The sequence below is a fragment of the Trichoderma harzianum genome (assembly GCF_003025095.1).
Source record: "Trichoderma harzianum CBS 226.95 unplaced genomic scaffold M431scaffold_18, whole genome shotgun sequence".
Taxonomy (NCBI): domain Eukaryota; kingdom Fungi; phylum Ascomycota; class Sordariomycetes; order Hypocreales; family Hypocreaceae; genus Trichoderma; species Trichoderma harzianum.
Genome location: NW_020209266.1, coordinates 393,595 through 417,274, shown reverse-complemented (window position 1 = coordinate 417,274; position 23,680 = coordinate 393,595). Strand labels below are relative to the sequence as shown.

At 43.4% G+C, this 23,680-nt stretch overlaps 9 protein-coding genes across 9 annotated transcripts in view; 5 read left to right on the top strand and 4 right to left on the bottom strand.

Annotated features, from left to right (window-relative positions):
* Nucleotides 1-234: 234 nt before the first annotated feature.
* M431DRAFT_486815 (hypothetical protein) lies at nucleotides 235-1,098 on the top strand (the record flags this gene model as incomplete). The annotated part of the gene is made up of 3 exons (XM_024916429.1): nucleotides 235-321; nucleotides 572-930; nucleotides 984-1,098. The coding sequence occupies 3 exons, from the start codon at nucleotides 235-237 to the stop codon at nucleotides 1,096-1,098; spliced, it is 561 nt and encodes a 186-aa protein (XP_024769186.1).
* A 1,376-nt stretch (nucleotides 1,099-2,474) lies between these two features.
* Nucleotides 2,475-3,071, top strand: M431DRAFT_500282 (hypothetical protein; the record flags this gene model as incomplete). The annotated part of the gene is made up of 2 exons (XM_024917909.1): nucleotides 2,475-2,588; nucleotides 2,610-3,071. The coding sequence occupies 2 exons, from the start codon at nucleotides 2,475-2,477 to the stop codon at nucleotides 3,069-3,071; spliced, it is 576 nt and encodes a 191-aa protein (XP_024769185.1).
* Nucleotides 3,072-8,634: 5,563 nt separating this feature from the next.
* Nucleotides 8,635-11,140, bottom strand: M431DRAFT_10079 (hypothetical protein; the record flags this gene model as incomplete). Its single annotated transcript, XM_024911253.1, has 4 exons — nucleotides 8,635-8,979; nucleotides 9,029-9,079; nucleotides 9,133-9,754; nucleotides 9,807-11,140. 4 exons carry the CDS (start codon nucleotides 11,138-11,140, stop codon nucleotides 8,635-8,637), a joined length of 2,352 nt encoding a protein of 783 aa, XP_024769184.1.
* A 1,227-nt stretch (nucleotides 11,141-12,367) lies between these two features.
* Nucleotides 12,368-13,108, top strand: M431DRAFT_500281 (hypothetical protein; the record flags this gene model as incomplete). Its single annotated transcript, XM_024917908.1, has 4 exons — nucleotides 12,368-12,467; nucleotides 12,530-12,589; nucleotides 12,650-12,814; nucleotides 12,867-13,108. 4 exons carry the CDS (start codon nucleotides 12,368-12,370, stop codon nucleotides 13,106-13,108), a joined length of 567 nt encoding a protein of 188 aa, XP_024769183.1.
* Nucleotides 13,109-14,616: 1,508 nt separating this feature from the next.
* Nucleotides 14,617-15,249, bottom strand: M431DRAFT_275360 (hypothetical protein). Its single transcript, XM_024913973.1, has one exon. It carries the CDS (start codon nucleotides 15,163-15,165, stop codon nucleotides 14,653-14,655), a length of 513 nt encoding a protein of 170 aa, XP_024769182.1. The 5' UTR covers nucleotides 15,166-15,249; the 3' UTR covers nucleotides 14,617-14,652.
* M431DRAFT_275373 (hypothetical protein) lies at nucleotides 15,156-16,073 on the bottom strand. The gene is made up of 2 exons (XM_024913974.1): nucleotides 15,360-16,073; nucleotides 15,156-15,303 (listed from the first exon to the last, which is right to left on the bottom strand). The coding sequence occupies exon 1, from the start codon at nucleotides 15,894-15,896 to the stop codon at nucleotides 15,390-15,392; it is 507 nt and encodes a 168-aa protein (XP_024769181.1). The 5' UTR covers nucleotides 15,897-16,073; the 3' UTR covers nucleotides 15,156-15,303; nucleotides 15,360-15,389.
* A 1,867-nt stretch (nucleotides 16,074-17,940) lies between these two features.
* Nucleotides 17,941-19,775, bottom strand: M431DRAFT_486809 (hypothetical protein; the record flags this gene model as incomplete). The annotated part of the gene is made up of 2 exons (XM_024916428.1): nucleotides 17,941-18,661; nucleotides 18,715-19,775. 2 exons carry the CDS (start codon nucleotides 19,773-19,775, stop codon nucleotides 17,941-17,943), a joined length of 1,782 nt encoding a protein of 593 aa, XP_024769180.1.
* Nucleotides 19,776-22,305: 2,530 nt separating this feature from the next.
* Nucleotides 22,306-22,976, top strand: M431DRAFT_486808 (hypothetical protein; the record flags this gene model as incomplete). Its single annotated transcript, XM_024916427.1, has 4 exons — nucleotides 22,306-22,457; nucleotides 22,569-22,572; nucleotides 22,601-22,867; nucleotides 22,965-22,976. The coding sequence occupies 4 exons, from the start codon at nucleotides 22,306-22,308 to the stop codon at nucleotides 22,974-22,976; spliced, it is 435 nt and encodes a 144-aa protein (XP_024769179.1).
* Nucleotides 22,977-23,363: 387 nt separating this feature from the next.
* Nucleotides 23,364-23,680, top strand: part of M431DRAFT_486807 (hypothetical protein) — a gene marked incomplete at both ends in the record, with an annotated part of 1,689 nt that continues 1,372 nt past the window's right edge. Inside the window, one exon of the mRNA XM_024916426.1 lies at nucleotides 23,364-23,680. This exon is cut by the window's right edge and continues 539 nt beyond it. Coding sequence (XP_024769178.1) covers nucleotides 23,364-23,680 — 317 coding nt within the window.

The window sequence follows — 23,680 nt, the reverse complement described above, 5'->3', positions numbered from 1 at the left end:
GTATGACTCGTCCTGTTTCCACAGAACCCGAGCACTGTAAATCGGCGCTATAGTCGACGATTGGCGCGATAGGTTGTCTCCATCTCATTAGCCGCCAGAATGCGCGGGACAGCTTAGTGTAGGATTAAGGCTTATATCATAGATACATTAGCTTGGCTGCAGGTAGCTTTAAATACTAAAGCAGGTGACGAAAAGGACAGAAGTTGAGCGTGAAGCGGGTGGAACAGGGCAATTATGGGTACAAAGCAAGAGATAAGACGTATTTTACCTTGTCGTGGGTGGATATACAACAGCTGTGTAATTGGTGCTTTATCAGGTCGGGTATGTTCCGGTTTGCGTGGTCCACTGGTGTAAGAATACGTAGAGCGATGGGATACCGGTGTTTAAGTACAGGTGTAAACTAAGAGGTTAGTAGGTATCCAATATGTGTACTTATTATAACCGTGTACTTATTATAGCCGTTGAATTCTAGTCCAGGGCGTTTTTAGTCCCAGTCAACTGTAGATCACGTTTACAGCACCCTGGTAGACCATCGGTGTTCATATTTAAAATACTATTTCACCATCTTCAGTCTGAGTTCAAAACGGCAGCAGAAAGTCAGATCTCGCAAACAACACAGATAACAATCTACTTTATTATTTTACCCAAGATGACGCTGTATGCTTCAGATACTACTCCTCCGAACGCCGCCTGTGAATCGTCCTCTGGTAGGGGAGATTACGCTGATCTGGAATCTATCCTTCATTTCAATTTAACTTCAAGCCCCCCCGCAGCAGTGCTGGAGCCACCTACTGCCTTGGACATGGAGCATCCTCTGTTCAAGAATGATGAGCAATCAGTTTTCGGCGATTACAGTTCTTTCTTTTACCAAAATGATGCATTTGGGCACACTGCACCCTATGCAAACATGGCAGTAAACGATAACACGAGGTGGTGATGCATCCATGCAATAGAGTGGCTTCAGTGGCTAACATTCATTACAGGCTACTTCAGGGGATGTCAGCCCGGGTTAGTAGCCTCGAGGCCGCCGTTGCAGGTGGAAACGCAAAAATTGCGCATCTCGACAATAGAATTATGGGATTGGTAAACAAGGCTTAAGAAATCGAAAAAGCTATCGATGAGCTTAGCCAGACTATGAAAGGATTCTTGGTCGCATTCGTGACCAAATTTGTCGGCAACCAGACGAGTGAAAGGGACGGGGGGGTTTAAGTGCCATAGTGGGCTTCATCTTCCCATTTTAAGTACAGGTATCTACATAGGCATATACCTATGTATTAATATTAAGCTTATTCCCTTTATTCTATACATAAATACTTTAAACTGTTGAGCTCCCACTTCTTTTTTTTATCATCACGGTGAAATCTCTCTTAAAAAAAAAATATCCAAGCATCAGAAAGACCTCCCGCCAATTCCGCTAGAGTCTCCAAAAGCGGCTACTTACATGTACACCAGCCCTCGTCATCATAAGCAGCGGCCATCGCAGACATCAGAGCACTACCAAGCTGTACTAAAAGAGCAAAACCGCAGGCTGCAGGAGCAGAAAGAGAAACTCCACTAAACTATAGTTCAGCAAGATGAAAAAATCGCGCATCTCCAAAATAAAATTAAGGAGTATCAACATTACATCCAAAAACAGAATGAAAATTTTATTCACGTAACTCGAACAGTTTGTTCTGCCTTTGAGAGCTACCGTGAGAGGGCCATAGCTATGCCGGCGGAGGATCTTACTCCGAGCCCCATCGACCAAGTTATTGGGGCGTACGCTGCGTTTAGTGATAGCGAAGGGGATTTCTTCTAGTGCGCCACAACGCAACATCCAGCTGGATCACCAAGAGACCTGTAGCCGCCGGCCCCTGCAAGCCATTGTTTAACAATCTCCATTTACTACTGCGCTAATGGTGACGAATTTATGCTGCCTGCGGAGGGGCGTCGGCCGTTAGAACTCCGCCGCCGGCGCATGTGTACAGGACCAACACCGGATGTGGGGCTGCCGGCGCAGCCGGAGGTTGTGGAGGACTGGAAAGCGTTAGTCGCCGAGGTGTGGAGGTGGATGGAGACTGTGTTGGTCGGGATCCCGTAGCTAATACAAATCGATTAAAAAATCATCCTATTTCATCTCGTATATCATGTCTCCGTTATTTATGTGGAGCCTCCGCGTCCGGACAACTCATCAAGCCGGGCGGCTACGCGTCGGCGTTTCAGTCGGAGTGGGTTGTTAGATCTTTTGCTCAGCACCTCGAAAACAAGACGGAGGACTAGAATGAAGCCGGATGTAAAAGAAGATAAGTCCATGGGGACTAAATACAAATAATAAAAATCACTCGGCTTAAGTACCTAGTACTAAAGCAAATACATGTTTGTTATATATAAGTAGCAGTCAGTGCAGGGTATCTTTATGAGTAGCTTGGCCAAGACATCTACATACTTTGCCTTAAAATTACGTCAGAAAATACAAACCCTCCTCCAAACAAAAGATGGTACCTTTGATTTGCCGAGTTGTTGACATTTTTGATGTCGGCGTCAAAGGCGTGCGCGTATTCCTCGACTGTCGCGACAGGTTTTACAAATGCGTGGCGAGGTTGGACGCCGTGACGGGAGAGGATAGATAGATTTGCAAGTGGCTTCCTACAACGCCGCCGCCAGACGCCAGTATTAAGCCGCAAATTATGGATACCGCGGACTTTCCCGGGGTATCTATGACCTTCATTTCCCCCTATCGAGCTACGCTGCCCTGGCTGAGCTTTCGTGCGGATCTCTACCTTGCAGGGATGGCTTGCCATGGGATTGTTCTTCGCCTGGAGGATAACCCCCAGCTAGAGTACCTAACGCACTCGGCCACAGGCCCCACACAGCGTCAGCCGGGTATACTTCCGCAGAGCCGAAACCTTCGGAGCCCATCGCCTTTTCAATTGCCGCCTGCTCTCTCAACTCCTCCTAGCAGCAATGTGGCAGAAATTGGCGACTTGGAAGTGACAAGAGAAATAGCCGCCGAAAATCTTACCAACCGGAAAAGGAAGTTAAAAACGGCGGATGAGGATGAGTTTGGGGTCGCACGAAGGCGATTGGTTTAATGCTTACATGTACTTTCTCATAATGCTTCAGCAAGAAATCACTTATAAATTCCGTGTTTGCGTCTTGTTTTACTTCTGTGTACATACCTTCTTCTCTCTATCAAACTACCTCGTATTTTATTTTCAGCAGAAGCAATTATGGCATCTTTTCCTCAAGGCATTTCCGGCGGGCATTGTCGGCCAGCTTCCGCGCATGCTAATACGGGCCAACTTCTCTCGTGGCAGCACCCCCGCGCAAGACAAACCGTTATCATGCAAGCTAGCAACGAAGCCATCTCACCACATTCGAATGCCCACCAACATTGCAAACAAAGAGCCGATGTGCTCTACCAGATTATTATAAGGCAAGAGTGTCGGGCGCAGCGTTTTAAGCAGCAATTGGCACAATGGGAATCAAAATGTCAACAACTTACTCATGAGATTCTCTCCCTGAAACACATGGTGCGCTCATTTGCTTCTCGTACTTCTTTCTCGGTCTAATACAAGTCTAGATGTATTCAGGTACACCACAGAACGCCAGGCTTCCTCCCATCAATATGCCACAAGGTGGCTCTACTTGGTCGCAGGGAAGGGTGCAGCGTGAAGGGTCATTTCAAGGAAGGCGAGAAGATACATGCACTCAGACTTCACATAAGCCGGTGGAAGAAAACTGGCGCCAGGGACACTCTTCTTCCACCGAGGGGGAGCAGGCAGAGAGTGACAACTAGTCCTTAATTCGATGTGTAACAAAATAGTCTAAGAGCTGCATCAATACATCATTGTTTGATTCTAAGTTGGACCTTGTAATGGAATTTTCGGTGATTGTCGGTGTTCTCCGATGTAGAACAACGGTTAGTGGCAAGGTGTTCAGGTGACAAAAGTGCTCTGCAGCAAGGTTGAGGACCTAGCGATGTGATCCAAAGCGCTTCTCCGCTTCAAATGCTACAGTGAGATCCTGCTCCATACACTAGTCCAGCATTGTCTCCCACTCCGTGTCAAAGAGGGTGTGCTAATTCGTTACCGACGGGACGGATCGCCCCTGCGCAAACATGCAGCTAACTCAGCGATTCATCAGTTCAGTCCTGTCCATGACTCGTCACGCCATGGTGATTCCTTATAGGCTACGACTCCTCGTACGCGCGAACGCTAGTGAGTAGAACCTTGACCATTTGTATGCATGTTGGTCCTTAGTATTATTGCAATGTCACTGAGAGCTTTTCAGACACCGGAATGATTTCCTATTGAGTTCAGTTGCGGGCCTGGATAATTCCACATTCTATGTGTACGAGTACGGCCACGCCTGTAAAGCGCGCGATTCCCTTGATGCGAACTTACCAATAGGCTACCTACCTGCTGTAGATCTACGTAACATTGGATGGCGCTGGAGCTCCACGGACATGCCACTTCGTGTAGGCATTTATTCAGGCTAACCCACGGGGGCTTCCGCGTTAAAGAACCACTCGGCATGTGGGTATATATGCTCAAAGCCCGCATATCTTCAGCCAAATTTGCCGCATTTTACAAGATTATCCTTTTAGTGCCTGCAGTAATCACGCCATTTTCTCAGGGAGAAGGGGGGGTTAATCATAATGTGCTGGTTGCATTTCCAAAGGCTGCATGTTAAAAACTCAGTAGTACCTAGTAATTTACGTCAGTGCTTATACATTTACAGTAGGTGATAACTTACAGCTCGTAGAATGAATAAACAGGTATATGCGCGTACGTAGATAATATTTTTGGGGTTAACATCAAAACAAATCCGATTACTACTAAAGAATAACTACAGGTACCTATGGATAAGCAAGTTGGTCCAGCCAACGAAAATCGCAAAGTTCAGAAGCTCAGTCCCCTAAAATCCGAGTCGGGCCTTCTAGAGGGCCCACGACCACGGCGTTGCATCTTTGAAGAAACAGCTTGCAGTACCCGACCTCGCCACTGTTTGCATTTCCCATCCATGTTCCATTACGTTCCTTCCCACCGCGCTACAGTAGGCTCTCGAACAAAGCTCATCCGGGCCATTTAGATTGACTGCAATCATATTCCCCAGGCGGCGACGAGCAGACATAGGCAACTCTCGCCCGGAGCCCGCAAATGTGACGTTGGATTCCCGATGAAAGCGCTCCAGCAAGCTCGAACAACCAAGAATGCGCCCATCATTCTCCAGCCATAAGAGACTCTCGATGTTTTCTTCTCTCTTATCAAGCCAGTTATTTAGAATAGAATAGCAGTATTCTGGAATATACTTGCGATATATATTGCCGAAAAACCCCATATGCGCGTCGTCGTCAGTTAAAGTTCAAATTACAGCGCTGGAGCCTTTACCGTCAATAAGTTCGAATCCTCTCGTCTTGTATTTCTGTATCGCCTTTAAGATTGCAGGGTTATTCTTGGAATGTCTCCAAACTGTTGCTTTCTTCGTGCTGGTTTAGTTATAGTATAGGTGGCCCGCGCACCAACCTCCGATAAAACACTGGACATGGCTGGCGTAGAAATCCCTAATGAAAGACATGCAGCTTTTTATTTTATTGTAGCGAGAGCAAATTATAAGTTGAACTTTTTCAGATCCCTTCGAAGTGGCGATTGTACCGTTGAGAATACTGAATGGCCTCCCAAAAAGATCTTGGTACGGAGTTTTATCACCTTCGCAAGGCAACACTTGCAGAATCGGGACGAAGTGAATATTTCTCTCGGTGTCCAGTATTATTTCGAGCGAACTGGCGTCCGTGAGATCAAGTTCCCCTCGGGCAACCTTATATACTTAAGCAACCTCGTAGAGCTCATTTCCAAGAATACGAGAAGCTGACTCTTTTACGAGCCCAGTGACCTATGTGACCAAGCTTTCTAACATCACTCGGGTTATAGTGGCTTTTCCATGGCTGAACAACTCTGAAGCAATGTTGCTTGCACCCGTATTCCAACTGACACCGCAGATTTAGAGGGCGTTCACCATGTCGGCCACCGACTCTTTATATGCTGGGACATAAAAGTCCCAATCTGATTCAGGGCCAACCGATCCAGGGATGAAGTATTCCAGAGCCCTAGAGCCACTTAAGATACATCCGGAATCGAACATGGCTGCCATTAGAGTGACTGGATAGTCAAACGTCTGTTGAAAATATAACACCGGGTCGACTCGTTAACTAAGGCAGTCGAGCAGGAGCTTGCTATGAGCAAAGTGGTTTCTCAGGCTTAAGGCATCAGTGACGCTGAGCTTGTTTATAATATCCGCTAGTGTGGCAGTCATGGTGATTGTTCTTTTGTTATTGCGATGTGTGAGTTGAATTGGATGAATGTTTCTGATGTGTGAGTTGAATTGGATGAATGTTTCTGATGTGTGAAAATGGAATTAATGCCATGGGAAAAATACCATCTCTTATACGTAGGTGTTTTTGCCCCCCCCCCCCCCCCCCCTAATACATTGGGATTAAAAATAAACACCAAGAGTACGTGTACGTACATGTAGGCAGACGACCTTCACTAGGTAGGCGGTTACTGGTAGCATGGGGAAAATTTTGCCTTAATCCAGTGCAACGATACGGGGACTAAAATAAGCCATGCCGCGGTTCTTGCCAGTAACTCGTGTGTCTGCAGCAGCGCTACTGGTAGCTTAGGGAGCCTGACGGACCTATGCCCATGCGCGCTGGATGGCCTTACTGGTAATGCCAGCCACTTGATACTGGTATTAAATTTGAGACCCAAGCGAAGTACTGGTACTAAACTTATTACGCTACCGGTATACTATAGGTACTGGTATCAAATGGTATACAGATACTGGTACAATTGGGTTACTGGTACTAAATTTCATCATAGTACTGGTATACTACGCCTACCGGTAATTGATTAAATAAGTTACTAGTACCTGCTCTGATTAAATACTGGTAAATCACGTCCACATAAGTCGCGTTACTGGTACTTAACTTAGCCTTTCGTTTTAATACTGGTACTCGGTGCGGTAAACCCGGCGTGGCCCTTTTGGGGTTCTTACGAGTTACTGGTATTCAGCGTGGCTAGTTCAAGTTTACCAGTACTCGCTCCTGGGCAAATTAAGAGACATCCGCTCTGCTATTGCAGCTACTAGTAGACCGGACTCTTTTTGGCGTATGCATTTGTTATGGATGCGCAGTTACTAGTACACGCAACTTCTGAACTTGCTTGCTATTGATCATTGGTGTGCCCCTCTCCCCCATTTCTACGCATTTTCAGAACAGTGGAGGGGTTTTTTAAACTAAATATACTGGTATTACAGGGCATCCACGAGTACTGTACATACCGCCTGCTGTCCATAGAATCACATCTACCGCCCACCAAATGCCCATGCCGCCCAAAGTCAAAAGCTTTGCATACCCTATATATGTGCGACCAGCATAGAATTGATCTAATCCCCAAGGGCCGCAATACACTGCCAGACGAATTGCCGTGCGCTCTTGCTTGTGACAATGCGTATTTGAATTTTCGGAAGTCTATGCAAGGCGCTGGCTCTCTAAATAAGGGAGCGATTAGCATGCACCTAAGGTTCAATGTCGTTAGTTGGTAATGAGCTCACTGTAATGCAAATAAGTTATTGTAACGCAGAGCCAAATTAAGAATAGATAGCATAGAATCAACGGGCGTAGATGCTTGCACCGTATCACTGCTCTACCGATTGCATAAAGGTTCGCAGTAGCTGTCGAGAAATCCATTTGATAGAACTGTTTACTACACTGTACTTCAAAGCGTCCAAATGTTCAATTCCCTCATATATATAGGAGCTATTAACGCTGCATTTAATAGAGAGTACTAGTTTAGATACCCACCTACATACCGGAGTGTGGACTAGTACTAGACTCACCAGCACTTAGTCCACGTCCTCACATATACCTACATACCTATATAAGAAGCTTCACCAGCTTCAAAATATATTAAATCAAGCAACCGAAAATACTCCCAGCAATATCTGCTCACGATTATTAATTAATTAACCAAAGACTTTCATCTCTCATCTCTTCAGTAATGGCTCTTGGAAACATTACCGCTATTTATATAGCATTATTTATCTTTTGTACAGTTGAGCTAAGCCTTTTGCTATATTTATACTTTTCATCATTATATTGTAGGCTTATAAGAAAAGAAAGTATTATTACTCGTTCTAATTACTTTACAGGGTTTCTTTACTTCGGAGAATCTGGGCAAATAATAATCCCATTAACCATCCTAAGTTTAGTACTGAGTTTACTAGTGACTGCGTATTTAGCAACTACATCACTTTATATTACGCACTTTTACAATACTCTAGCTGCGTTTGCCTTATGCGTCATCACTACGGCAATCTAGTTGGCAATCTTTATCGTCATAGTTTACCATGTTGGCTTTCATCAATGTGGTTCATAGCTTCGCACATACTGCCAGTCTATAACGGCAGCAGAAGCGTTCATCTGTATCATTCTAGTTACGTTTATGATACTGACAGTGCTCAAGGGCTTGTCTATTTTCAGACGCCCTATACGTGCTATACCACTACCTTGATAATACGTCAGCGCCAAGGGAAGAGGATGATGGGATGGCCAAAAGAACGTTCAATTCCTATTTCTCTAGCTACAGCTGCTCTCTATTGCACATTTTGTCGTTTATTCATTAGTCGTTGACTTTGTCGTCGTTTGTCCCCTTCTTCATATCGCACATTCTTTTGTCGTTTATTCGATTGTCGTTCACTTTGTCCTCTGTTGCCCCATTGCTCAATACCCTCCTGTATTTTGCGTTTCCTCCGAGGGGCTTCAAGCATAATACCATCAATCCACGCTTTTCTCAATAAACCTATGGCCTCATGTCTTAATTCGTTCGGACTTGTGGATGACTCGTCGTAAGAGGTTACAGGTAGGCCCATCATGCGACGCTGGGCATTCTTAATCACCATTAATCCGCAGCTATGGCTATCTTCTTGCTGCGTTACTTCCTAGCACTGGTTAATGTCATTCATGAAGAAATAAACAGATGCTGCTTACTGTTTCTCTGAACTTCAAATGAGAGAAGATTGTTTCTTTCTCACATGCTTCCTAAATACTAGTCAGTCATTACGCCGATGTGGTGTTTCTGGACACTGATATACCTTAACATATTTGTAACTTCCCTTTAGAGAATTATAATAATATATAAAGCCTTCTCTATCATTTATCTCAAGAAGGGTAAAGTGGTTGTTGTTTAGCAACAGGGGGAAGACGCACACCAGCGTTAATGTACCCAGTTCTGTACGCCATTTCGATATTTGAGCGGCAGTGCATTCGAAAGGGCGTCTTAGTGGCATATGGGTTTTTGGCGTTTGGTGAATAGGAATTGACTTCCAAACGCGGACGAAATCCTGCTTGACTGATAAATATAAACAAGTAACGACGATGTCGCCATTGAGCCAAGTATCTGGCCTTAGAGAAAGAAGTGATTCTTTGTCAAAAGTGTGCCCCGTATCTCCAATAACCAGACGATCGCCCGTGGTTAATGGTACAACTTCCTCGTAGAACTCCTCTAATCCAGGATCGGCGGACTGTTCATCATCGGCAGTAAAATAATTATTGCTTCGCAGATACTTGTCGAACTGTTGTTTGTTGGTTCTCTTCTCCTTGGAAAGATTGATCATCTGCTCTTCAAGGCCCTTAAATATGATCATTTTATCCTGATCTTCTAGCAGCTTCGTAATGAGCAGATCCAACTCTGGGTTTATAGTTTTTCCAAGTTCCCTACTTCGTGATTAGCCATATTCCGTAAACGTGCGAAATATCACGTACATACCACGGATTAAAGAACAATATACCGAATCCAAATGCTCGCACCAGTCGATGCCACTTTCTTCCACGCGACAGATATGTGGCAATTTTCTTTCTTGATAGATTCCTTGCTTGAGAATCTCCAACTAAGCTATGGCGAATTAGTGCGCTTGTGACAGACTGGGATGCTTCCTTTAGCACTACTTTCGACGACGTGATTTTCGATGTTTTCTTCGATGTTTTCTTCGATGTTTTCTTCGATGTTTTCGTCGATGTCTCCGTTGATTGAATCCGTTTGAATGCCAGACTCACTTGTGATTTATGCCAATTCGTGAATCTCATTGCCGCTATTGCGTATTTGATGCTTCCCAAATCCACAATTTTCTGTGCCGATTCTATCTCTGAGAGAAGTTTCAAGCCAGATTCCCACTTTTCATCATTCTCGACATCTTGGAGCAAGCCAATGACTTTTATGTCAGCTTCGCCTGAGACTCCAAATGAAGAAAAATTCTCAACTCTCTGACGAGCCTCCTGAGTAAAATTCTTGAGAGACTGATATAACGCCTGATTCTTGCCTTCGGCAAGAGCATTGTTGGATGAAAATGGTATACTCGGAGAAGAAGGTTCCGATCCTTCTTCGCTAGCAGGCGTCCCAGAGACCACAGGAACTTCGTGAACGTTCCGATCCTTTTTTGGTATCATGGTGTTAAGTGGTGCAATAGAAGTTTTATTCCTCTTCCTCAAAGAAATGGTGTGAGTTGGCATTGGAGATGTGGCAGTTGGAGATGTGGTAGTTGGAGATGTGGCAGTTGGAGATGTGGCAGTTGGAGGTGTGGCAGTTGGAGGTGTGGTACTTGGAGGCTGATTCTCCATGATGGCGTCTTGATCTTCCTTTACCTTGAATCTGGCTGATGTCGTGTCCTCCCCCAGCCGCTCGCCATTCGTCGTGCCTTCGGGGGGCTCAATGAGCTGTAGATTGCTTATCTCATGGCTGGTAGATGGGCTTTCATCTCTTTGACACACATCTTTACAAGTATTGTAAATGATGCCAACGAAATTCATCATAACCACTTTGTTTGCGGGTGGTTCCTGGAGCAGGATTGCCCTAAGATCCTGTAACAACAAAGGTAGCACGCCAGGGGGCATCTTCCTAATGCTGTAAACCAGTTCGATGAGCTTTGTTGAGATTTGGTTGTATTCTAGAGCGCCTTTAGAGACTTGCCCAAGGGTATTTCTGGAGATTGGCGCATGACTCTCGTCATAGTTTGGGGGTGGTTCATATTTTTCCGGCAAACAAGGCCCGGCGTCCGCAAAACTGGACTGGAGACGATTATCCAGTTGAAAAGGGGGCACAGACATGGCGAGAAAAGAGATGTTGTGAGAAAAGAGATGTTGTGAGAAAAGAGATGTTGTGAGAAAAGAGATGTTGTGAAAAAGAGATGTTGTGAAAAAGAGATGTTGTGAGAAAAGAGATGCTGTACGTATAGGGAGTTATAAAGAGAAGGAAACCAGCTGGCTCCCTTGGGGGAAGAACGGGTTCTTATACTTTGGATGTCTCACTAGTCACACTCATTTAACACTTGGAGAACATCTTGTGCTTAAGATAGGTGTTACTATTCCAGTTTAGCGTATCTACTGGCTGTGACTTCCTAGGAAGTCGTGCTGTTTATCTCCTCAGTGTTTGCCCACCTCCCTGGGTGACTTCCCAGGAAGTCGCGCTATTTACCTCCTCAGTGTTTGCCTCCCTCTCCCCTCTCTCATGTAATAAAGTGCCTTTCGCTTCTGCCTAAAGAAAATCAGTGGCTTTGATTACGCGCCAGGCCGATCACACCTTCCGAAGAAGTTCGGTTTCATAAATGCAGATGCAGTCTTCAGTCACGATGTCCCACCACGGGCTGTTAGTCTTGCTTGGCTACTATAGCAGCTCTGACTTCCTAGGAAGTCGTGTAATCTAGCTAAACTGTGGATTGACTTGATTCCACAATTCTGCTTCTCAATCTTGACAACGTGTACCAGGAAGCATTGGACACAGAATCAGCAGATCATTATCGTGCCGTATACGTAGCCAATGTAAACCTACCGTGACACAAATAATCAGTTGGTCAGCAGATCTATTTAACCAATGCAATAATGGCACTAATTCTATTGGTAATTGATGGAGCTCGAGAAGGCCCGGGGTGCCTCATCTTTGACCCCCATAGGCTGATTCCTTAGCTGGCCGCAGATTGGGACGCCCCTGTCATGCAGTAAAAGGCAGACTTACGTACTCTGTGTCTTAAAATAACATAAGATAAAGTCTAGACCAATATACACGTCATCCAGTAGCCGGCGGCTAGCTACATGGAAAGAAGTGGAGGAAGAGGGGGAGCGGAGTGAGTGATCTTGAGCTATATAAGGTGCCACCTTGGCTATTGAAGTTAACAATTCTCCATCATCTTCAGCTCTCCCATCGAATCTACTAATTTCCTTTTACCACTTATACGTACATCTCTTGCTATGTATCCTAGGTTTTATAAAACCGACATAATACACTTGGGTCGCCACTACTTCTGGCGAGATGACAGAAAGAGAGAGAAGAGAGAAAGAATGACACAGCCATATCGTATCCAATTTTCTCGCTCGACAGAGTCAAGGCGTTACTATTTAGGTATCCCTCGTACAAGCAGAGAACTTGAACTATTACTAGGTATAACCTCTATTTCTAAATAGTGCTACGAAGAAGCACTGACACTCAGCACACCCGTTTAGGAAACGCGAATAAAAACACGCGTGTTTCTGAAGAAGATGATCCTGAAGCAATATTAGAGTGTAAGTTTTTACATGTGATTAAGTACAGCTTAGTGTAGGACTTACGATTATTTCTGCTAGGCACCCGAGAAGAATGGGAGTTATCGACCGAAATACCGCTTAAAGAAGAGCAACTTTCCGGTGAAAAGGCCGCTACATTTACAACAATCCGTCCTGCTAAGGGTGAAGAGGAGGAATGCAGTGGATTTAGTGAAGATCCAAAAGCAATTCAACCACTACCAGAATGTAAGTTTCTCTGTGCAAAGTAAGGAGAGATAGATACTAATATTTATTATAGATAAGGGGGATATAATTACTAATGCAGAGCTCTTTGTTCAAAAAGAGAATGATAGCACAGAGAGAGTACTGCAGGAGAAAGAGGAAGAAGGCAGTACACATGGTTATAATACTGAGGCGACTGCAGAAATAACGGAGTCCGCCCAAGATATATTGATTGAGTATACGAGATCCAGGTTCGCTTCACGAAAACGAAAGAGGAGTGTAGACGATGGTGCTGGGACGGAGGCCGAGGATTTTTAGTATCAGTACCCGTCAGGCCTAATAAATTATAACCTTTTACACTTATAAACATTCCCATCACTCTGAAATAGCGTATAGATAGGGGAGATGTAAGGTATTATCAACACACAGACATATAACATCTCAAGAAGAGGCGTAGTATTGACTTCAAATTTTATCTGATATCATAAGAAAAGATTCACATCTCATGTAATTCTAAAGCTGGAAAAGGAAACATTCTGTGGAGAAGACAGTAAGATATATGAAGGACCTTAGTCACCTGAGAGTTGGAAATTCGGCGACGTATAAGATCAAGATTTCCTTTTCTAACAGTCTCAAGATACTTGAAGACGTAAAACAAAATTTTTCATCACCAACTGAAATATTATTCCGTCTGAGGATGTAGCTCTGGTATTTCGAAGGGTGGGTTGACGTCTTTTGAAACGTTTATTATTCTTAGTCTTCTGATAAAGCCTCCCCTAATATATGAACTTATTAGTGGCAAGATAAAAGCAACAAGAACAATTGAAGTTTGGACACTTGACTCTTGTAAGACTATTAGTATATATTTTCTTATATTATTAAGAGCAAATTACCTCTGTTTTTCCTTTCGTAGAATCTGTCCATATTTTGGGCTTCTTACGCAGGCATTGTTGAATGTGATTGCGGCAGAAAATAAATTCCGAAGCTTGCAGCTATCGAAGGGCGGATCCTTTTTTTCAAAGAAAAAGCTAGTAAGTCTGAGCAAGTTTTTAACTTCACTATTTTAAGATATTAGATACTTTTGTAAAATAATACACGTAAACCTACTCTGGGAAGAAAAACTTTCTAATATGGTCAGGGAGACACCATGCACTAGTTCTACCATATTCAAGTAAAGTGTCTCTGTACTTCTTAAAATCAGAGAGTTTGATGTTATCCTCAGGAGAAATAAAATAAGAAAGCGGTTCACAAAGTTAAATACATAAAGAAAGATGAACAATATAAGCCACAGCCTTCTCTTGACACTCATATGTATCACGAAGTAAAAGCAAGTGACTTGCTTCTAGTTCCCAAGGTACTGGTAAAGTGGGAGACATTACAGTCTGATAATTTTCGGTGGGCGTATTTAAAAAGATGAGCAAGGACTAGAGCTTAGGTAGAGGCATAGATTCTCTAACCTGAGAGGACTATGTCATATATAGGTGGTTATTTTAGACTTGTAGAGCTTAGGAGAGGAAGATTATCTTCGTTTGTAAAAACTCTAGTCTCCGTTCTGCCGAGGTGCTATCTTCGGACTTTACGGCATGTTTGAGCACACGTCTAACACCCTCATTGACCGGCAATAAGCGCATTACTAATACAATATATGGCTCTTTTCGTTATTGTTACCAGTGATGACGTAGAAGCTATTGCCACAGTGGGTGGGTGAAGTCGAAACTTCGTGTAATAAGGAAGCAAGCAGTCTATTTATGATCTACCAGTTGGGTATCCTCCCCGGGGGATTATGGAGGTAAAGCATTTTAGGAAGATTGAATTTGAGATATAATCGCATATACTAATTTGCATTTCTATTATAAGAGCTATTACTTTATAACCCCCTTGACCGCGACTACTTTAGCATGTAATTCAGCTGCTGTCACTCGTAATTCAGCATTATCATAAAGCATTTGGGATACTAGTCGCCCAATCCCATCATCTACCTCTTTCAGCTGCTTTCTATACTCAGCGACTGATTTTATCCAAGATTGCATCAGAACACGGTCATGGCCATCTTTATGCGCTCGTCTAATAAGCCAATCTTTAGTTTTTTCCGGACGGCATTTCCCGAGCACGTAGAGCATTGTAACACCTAGCGCCCAGATATCTCCTGGAAAACCACGGATTAGACGATGCTGGCCATTCTTATTCACATGCAAATATTCTGGGGGAAGGTACCAAGGCGTTCCACCGGATCGTACCATACCGTGAAAATCTTCTTTTGACATCCCAAAATCAAGAAGTACAGCACCTCGAGGTTCCGAATATATAATGTTTGCCGGTTTGATGTCGTGATGGACAATGTTTTGTTTTGTTAAATAAACGAGCGCGGAGGCCATATCCTGAAGAATTCTCTTGGTGCTATTTGCATCAAACGGCGGTTGAATTTATTTCTTATCACCAAGTGATAGGGGGAGATACTCTTGGTATAGCGCATGTAGACGACCATCATAATCTATAAGTTTCACAATGTTTGGCTGTGGGAATGTTAAAAAAAAAGTAAAGAACTAGAAGAAGAAGGGAAAGTGCTCACATAGTTCAACCTCTCTAATAATGTCTTTTCTTACTTCCACAGTAATGCATTTGTAGAAACAGTCGAGGTATTATTGCGGAGGACTTTCGCAGCTACTAATTTTCCGGGCATTGTCAAAAGCTCACAAAAAAAAACATGTGCCCTTTCAGAGTCGAAAATTTCATGCTTTCTTTGTAAGTGATATGCTTCTTCCTCAGTTTGAGATTTGACAACGACTGTGTGTCCATCTTGAAGATCCGTTATTGTAGCAATGGCCTTATCGACGATCTTCCGAGTAATAGTGCAAGTATAGGTAGTAGCCCCGATTTGCATTGGAAGCACACTTGCGGTATGACTGACGACATATGTTCCCAAACCCTCATTCTTAAGTCGCTTGGTTGCCCTGTCACGTCTGACATAGTCGACAGCTTCTCGTTTCATTAACATACTGTTCGCATCGCAGATAGAGATGTTGAAATGCCGTTTGAGTAACAAAATGTTAATACTGGTGCGGATTGTATTACCCTCTACTAAAATGCTCCAGACACCGGGTTTCATCGTTTAACGTTGCCGGGAAATCAGAGGTATTCTAGTGTTAGATCCAGCAAGATAATATTCGAATTTGCTAGCGGTAGTTATTTCCACAACACAATCATCACTCTGAGGATTATAAATAATGTGAAGTTCATCTAGAATAAAGTGCGAAGACCAGTGATAATACGGAAGAGAAAAGGTAAAACCAATATCTTTCTTGCTTTGGATAACGGCAAAAAAGTCTTTACTATCCAGCCTCTTCTTAAGAGGAATAACATCTTCTCCTCGTGGATATTCGGTGGCAGCACAAGGATATGCAATAACTAGCCGGACATCTGGTTTCGAAAGCGGTGCTTCGCCAAGGGCTGTAATTATCGTCTAGGCCTTCTTGGCTTTCAGTTTCCTCTTTGCTTCTAGACTTTGTTTTATTTTCGACATTTCTTTCAAAGCTTTAGCGACGTGTGAGCTGATCTGGACTGCGGTGTTATTAGAATAAGCTGCATGAGCCTCTGATAGTCCGCCAGAAGCTTCTAGTCGTCCTTTTATTTGCAGCATTTCTTTCAAAGCTGCCTCCACGTGCAATTCGATCTTGGTTTCAGAATAATCTTCAAGAGTTGCGAGTTCCTGCGCTTTACCGCGCGATTCGATCTGGGTCGTAGAGTTTCGCTGCGTTGGAGTCGCGGGCTGAGAAATTATGGTTTCCTTCTTCACTTCCAGCAGCATCTTTGCTTTCTGCGCTTCAAATCCATCCACAGCTGCACCTAAAGAGCCAATGAATTGGTCCATCGCTTAGCTATGCGCGATCCGATTTTGAAGGCGAGGCAATGATAAGTCCGTAGTGTAGACAAGGCGGTGCGGAGAATATGATACGTGGTTGTTGTCGCTCTTACAGGCCGCGCCGATTCTTTATAGATGTCGCACGGAGCTTTTACCCCTGCATTAGGTGTCTGACAAACCACCTACTAGTAGTTACTCCACCAGGAAAATACCACATACATTCCCCCGTTTCATTATTTGCGACGATTAACCCGTGTCAGTAGTCAAAAGCATGGGGGTGAAGACAGTGGACAGGTTATGCATCTTGCCAGAATAAATTTCGATTTCCATGCTCATTTTATAAAAGCAACCCAAGTATCTATAACAAATGCTCCGTACACTGTGCCAGAATGGGACACTAGGTGCTAGCAGTATCTCAGAGTGTAACCTAACTTTGTTTTCCAATAAAGTCCTCTTTAGTTCTGAAAAGCCAGAGTAGGTAAAGAGTACAGTTGGACTCAATTTGAAGACTAAGCTGCCTCTGTGATAAATGTACTTTTTTTCCAAATTCTAATGAAAAAGATATTTCGCCATCTGAAATACTGCAACCTGGATATGAAGATAATGGTACCAGGTCTCCAGTTTGGAAAAGATTTATTTTTGCACGGTTTGACTTCGATTCGATTCGTAAAATTATAATTTTATAGTACTATAAAGTGTCAGTTTTGAATATATCAGGCTTAATTGCAAGATTGGGAATAATAAGAGATACCATCTCCCAGTTGCTTCAGTAAAGTCGGCTTGAAAGTAAAACTCACTTGTAGTGCGATAGGGGATGTCAACTTTATCAAAGTGCTATCCTTGCAATGATAGTAGCTAACGTTGTTATTATTTGACGGCCGCCGCTCCCATTGTGTCTTCGGCTTCGCTATATCGCGGGATATGCTGGAAACAACGGGAAGATGTAGATCATCCAGAACTTGTTCGGAGATCTGCTCCTCGTCCGCATTGTCCATAGTGGAGGTCTGGTGTTCGGGGTGTTATTGCCTAGAGGGTATGTCGTAGAGGGTATGTCGTAGAGGGTATGTCGTAGAGGGTATGTCGTAGAGGGTATGTCGCAGAGGGTATTATATTTTCCTGAGCTGGTGGAGAGCCTGATGCCTGATGTCACCGAAGAGTCACCTGACTTTTACCGACGGAGTGGGGCAACCAAAAGGCGGACAGTGAGAGTGCGGGACAGAAGGTTGCCTTGCCTGTGTACTCCCCAGCAATGATTACAGAATGGAGCACCAACATGAAAGTTTAAATTCATTCAACTACTAGCTTGTAAAGCGTCTGTTCTATCCATTGATAAGCTTCCGACATTAGGCAGCGGGCTCCCCCGCAATATGCCACCCGTCTCAGTGCTAAAGTGAAAGGGCTCGTATGAGTCCCAATCGATCAGATCAAGATACGCGTCATCCCCATCCCAAAGATCAGCCACGCCTAGTGGCTTAGGTTCTTCACTAATAGCATCCATGTCGCCGTCTTGGGTGTCTACTAAATTCTGATCAACCTCAGTGTTTGGAGAAGACGTGTTATTCAGTGAAGACGCGTTGTTCGGAGAAGACGCGTTGTTCGGGGGTGCGTTCTCGTTCGATTGCACAATTTGTGGATTGGAGTCGTTGGCAATGGCTGTCCCAGCTTCTACCAAAATGTCCACATTTTGGCGAAAACGTTTTGACGCTGTCGGGTCATCCAAACCGGCTTCTGTGCTGGAACGTTTTGAAGCCGCTGTACTATTACTCTCATCGGCCGGTGCTTGCGGTTCCTGAACAGCATTTTCCGCTTCTGACCGATTCGATGTTAATGTACAATCAATTCCATTAGAGAGCGCTGGCTGTCCCTGAACAAGTGCTTGGCAATACTGAAGAATAGTTTTTGCCGCAAGGTTGGCTCCAGATGTCTCCACCGCGTTAAGAAGTTCTTGAACATTTAGATCGCGGAGGGTGTCGTTATATGTTTTGCAGTAACGTGATTGCGTCTTATCCCACCTGCATAAAGGATTAGTGCCGAACAAAAGTTATAGCCAAGAACAAGATCTTACATCCGATCATCCAGGGGTAGATATAAAAAGCCATATTTGATATCCTCGAAGTTGACACTATTATGGCTGAAATCTTGAAATGGCTTGTTCATTTTGCTTAAACGGTGGCAGAACTCCAGACGCCTTTGCCCATACTGAAGAAGCTTCCAATATTTTTCTTTTTTTTCCTCACTCGCTTCTATTCCGAGCCAATCGAGAAAATTGTAGATAGCCCGTGCTGTGATATACTGGTTTTTCTTTTTCTCTGAGGCGGAATTCGTCTTCTCTGAGTCGGAATTCGTCTTCTCTGAGTCGGAATTCGTCTTCTCTGAGTTGGATCTCGTTTTCTCTGAGTCAACTGATTGTTTAAACAATAAATAGACTATAATGGACCTATATCTTCGGGTAGCAGTCTGAATCATAGCCTCTTTGCACTCCTCTGCAGCATTCTCACATAAAGATCTGCGTCGTTCATCAAGTGTTGGCTCCGGAAGCTTTAGCGATTGTGTTGAGTAATTCCAGAATAAGGACGGATCCTTAGTCCATGCTTCAAAATTCTCAGTCTGCGCCATGAGATCTGGTATTATGGTGTCTGGCAATGAAGGCTCTCGAGTTGATGATGCATTGCCCGACGTCGAATTTCTTTCGGGGCTGGATGTATCTTGCGTCGCTGAAGCACCATCTTGAGCTGTATTGTCTGGGAGACTTTCGGGATTGGATGTATCCTGCGTCGCTGATGCACTGTCATGAGTTGTATCGTTTGGAGTCGAACATCTTTCAGTAATCGGCTTGTCTTGTGTGGTGATTGTGTCGTTTTGCGTAGTAGGCTCTGCCATCAATTGATTTTCGCCCGGGATTGACTCCTCCAGAAGCACTATTGTCGGCAATTTTTCGCACCATCGTAGTTCTTTTGGTAACGTTTTACCTTTAAATTCTATGGTTATTGTCTGAAAGGAGTGTCGCAGTACTTCGCTTAAAACACTTCCCCGGTTATGTTCCGGATAACGTTGTAGTAGAGAGTGTATAGTTTCCTTAACGGAGGCTTCAATTTCCGTAGAAGTGGGAGAAATATGTATTGCCATTGCAGTAAGTTAGAATGGAAGACGAAAGCGTAGGGAAAAAAAGGCAAGGAAAGCTGCTGCTAACTGGGAAGTAGTAAAATAGGTGATGTGATAGACCCATTAAACCCCCTCTCATGTTAGGTGATGCTTGCTGATGAAGACGCGTGACCATACGCAATGCTCCAATAGGTAGGCTTCACAGATTTGGACCCACTGAAATTCACGTATTTGTACGTGAATTTCAGTGGGTCCAAATCTGTGAAGCCTTGAGCAAAATCCGTGAATTTGGACCCACTGAAATTCACGTACAAATACGTGAATTTCAGTGGGTCTAAATCTGTGAAGCCTTGAGCAAAATCCGTGAATTTGGACCCACCGAAATTCACGTACAAATGATTTTGCTCAAGGCGGGGTTGAGCGGGGTAATGAAACCAGAAAGTGAGACTGGACAAATGGGTACTAATTTGGTGTCCCCCTCTCTGGCTGGGCTGGCAACACTGGGTCAGCAAGTCATACGCAATGCAATGGAATGCGCAACTCTTGCCATAAATTATATAAGTAAGGTACAGTGCGGGTCAATTGTGCCTCACGAGCTCCCCGTTTAAACAACATAGAGGGAACTGGTGATCTATATCTTGAATAGACACCTAACGCACCACTTGATAATGTAATCTACGCGCATGTCTGTTATTTCTAATACATCGGAGCTTGGTTATTTAGTGGGCAGAATATTATATGCGTAAAGTTTTGCATAGTATCCTCGTTTCATAAGAGCAATATAAAAAGGGTTCAGGTTGTTTTACAATATGCAAGAGCTGGTCTTTACCTCGGGGCACACCAACATAATCAAGATTGCGTCCTGATATTCTCGTGCGTTATAATAAAAGGCTGGCTTTTGTCTACGTCTTCATCATCATCTTCCGCCCTTATTGTAGAAGTTGTTACTCACCATGTCATACGCCAACACGCCTACTACTAATTTTATCCACTATGTACTGCCTAGGTTCCCTGTAATGCCGCCGCAGGCTGTACATAACCTTATTCAGTATGATGATTACTTCAGATACTTGATTACACTCTTGAACGAGCTTTTCATCATTCCAGTACAGATATATGCCGGTTCTTTTGGCCTCTCTACGAACGCATTAGAAACGTTGGAATCTCGACTGGTCGAAGACTGTTATCTGGTAATCCTTACTGAACTACGGCTTCGTATTCTTACCGGTATTTACTTTCTTCAGCGGCGTTCTGTAGTGGAAGGACGGCCACACATAGAACGGGCGGTTGCATTAGTATAAGAACATAAAAGAAGGTATTGTTTATCTTGCCCTTATCCAAAACTGGGTTGCTTACTTTATCACAAGCTTTTATACTAGTGCACATGGCGAGTTTTGAATGGCACATCTAGCCCTCCTCCGGACATGCATATATGTTATAATATCTTATACCTTCGGATAGTGTTAATGATTGGTTATAGAGAATATGACATAGAATATCCCAAAGCATTAGCTCCATGGAAGTAAGTGAACCACATTTCTACAAATGGACTGAATAGGTATCTTCAACTCCTTCCTCAGGACATGATTCACAGCATAAAACAATGCATGAAGATTTTGATCATGTTTCAGCGAAGAGACAAGTTCAGAGAAATCTGTTTTTTACGATTACATTCCCTAAGTATAGAAGATATCCGAGAGCAACTCTATGAGCAGCTTTACTGCACCAGACACTGGAACAACAGTATTTTACATCCAGGCAGTTGCATCTATAACATTAGCCAGCTTTCGGATATACATGCGGAAATAGAGCTCTTGTAGCCTTTATTCAAGGCCGTCAGTGCATCCCCCAATATCAATAAAGAAATACAAAATCTTCACTACTTGCTTAATAAAATTATAAGCTATATTAATCAGAGTCAGTTGGCCTATATTCCGGATCGATTGCAAAGATATGTACAGTAAGCTATTAACATTATTTAATATTTCTACTTTATTAATTCTTCCAGGGAATATGACTACCTTGTTTCCATTTTACATGCTTTTGATCTAGTAGGACCTGTTATGTTCTATGAAATCACCCGCTTATATGTCTTTGATGTAGCGATGATGGTGTATAAGTTTGTATTGTTTACGCATTCTGTAAGAATGATGGCCGATTCATCGAATGTTATTACCAAGTGGAATGAGATTTGCCAGAAGCATGAAATCTTGACCACGTTTTGTATGGACTATTAGGCAACAGCAATAGAGTTGAGATTCTTAGTTACAGACATCAGTGCAGTTTAATCAGTAGTACTGCACGATACTGCGTACTATACGTGTATAGACGTGAGCAACTGATAGGTAAATTTGTATGTCTCGGTTGTAGATAGCTTTCCAAAGTACATACGCCAGTTAGTCTCTGTCTTATCGCTTCTCCGTTGCCAGCATTCGAATTAGTCATAATTATTTTACTCGCATTAGTATATATAGCTACATTCATCCCTACCTTTATTAATACTATAGTATCTTAATTAACTTCTACAATTTCATTAACTTAAGTTAAGGCTAAAATGTCCCTAAAATTCACCACTGGTGGCACACCTGTTGTACTCGCAGAAAAGACATCAAACAAAATTGCCGGAATAGAGGATAACATCAAGATCCAAGAAGAGTTCTCCAAATTCTTGAATGAGGCTCGGGCAGCTGTGGCATTTATTTCCGAGTATGGGCCCGAAGCCTATTCGGCCGTGCTCGGCATCCTAGAAGGGCTTTAAGAAAAGTCTTCTGACATACTTGAACTCAAATACCAGCAGCTTGTGTGTTATAAATACAGACTGGTTTGTTATTATGCTAAACTGTGAATAGGTTGAGGAAACGAAAACTGAAAGCAAAGATGAGAACGAATCCGAGTATGGGATAGACGAAGATGAAAGCATAGACGACAACGAATCCGGGAATTGGAAAGAGAACACCGTTGAGAAGGAAAATGAAGAGGAGGAGAGACACGGGCGCCATGAAGGCCAGAATGAAGAAGGGGAGAGACATAGGCCGTATGAAAGCCAGATTAAAGAAGGGGAGAGACATGGGCCGCATAAAAGCCAGAATGAAGATAGGCATATTCCTCAAGATCAGGTTCTTCTTGTGATCCATTTTTTCTCTTTTAACTTTAACTACTCTTTTTGTTCTGTTTTCTCTCTCTTGAATTTCTATTCTATTATCTCTCTTATAGCTTACTCTCTGAACTTTTCTCTACTGCATCTTACGATGCCGCAATTCTCGCTATATCCTAGGCATTAGATAATTGATGTACTCTCTATTTATTTTAATAAGTCGTGGCTCCAGTATTATTAAAGGCCTAGTCTTCCAACGCCAAGCGATGCATATGCCAACAACCACCAAGTTACTCTCTAGCTCCTTTCTTAATACCCGATATTCAAATTCCCCCCAATGTGACCAACCCTGATAACATACCACTAGAGGGGGTCTTATTTAATTCCCTCTGATTTAAAAAAGTATAAGTAGCTACTTCTTTTCTATGCTTTCTAAAGATAAAGACTCCCAACTCAACCTCCAGAACTTCAGCCAGTTGATTTCAGCCAAACCATTCCCTTAATAGTCTTGATCTACAATGGCTTCAATGTTTAGAATCACAGATATGGATCAACTATTTGAAAGGGCTTGCCTGTCAAAACCTCAACGCGTGCCCAAAATCCCAGCAGTTGTCCAAAACAATACCTTGGCGGTTCCTACTAAAGACTGTGTCCCAGCAGATGACGCTAAAGACAACGCCGATATCCCAGCAGACGAGGCTGAAGATAACGCTGAAGATAACGCTGATGTCCCAGCAGACGAGACTGAAGACAACGCCGATATCCCAGCAGATGACGCTGAAGACAACGCCGATATCCCAGCAGACGAGGCTGAAGATAACGCTGAAGATAACGC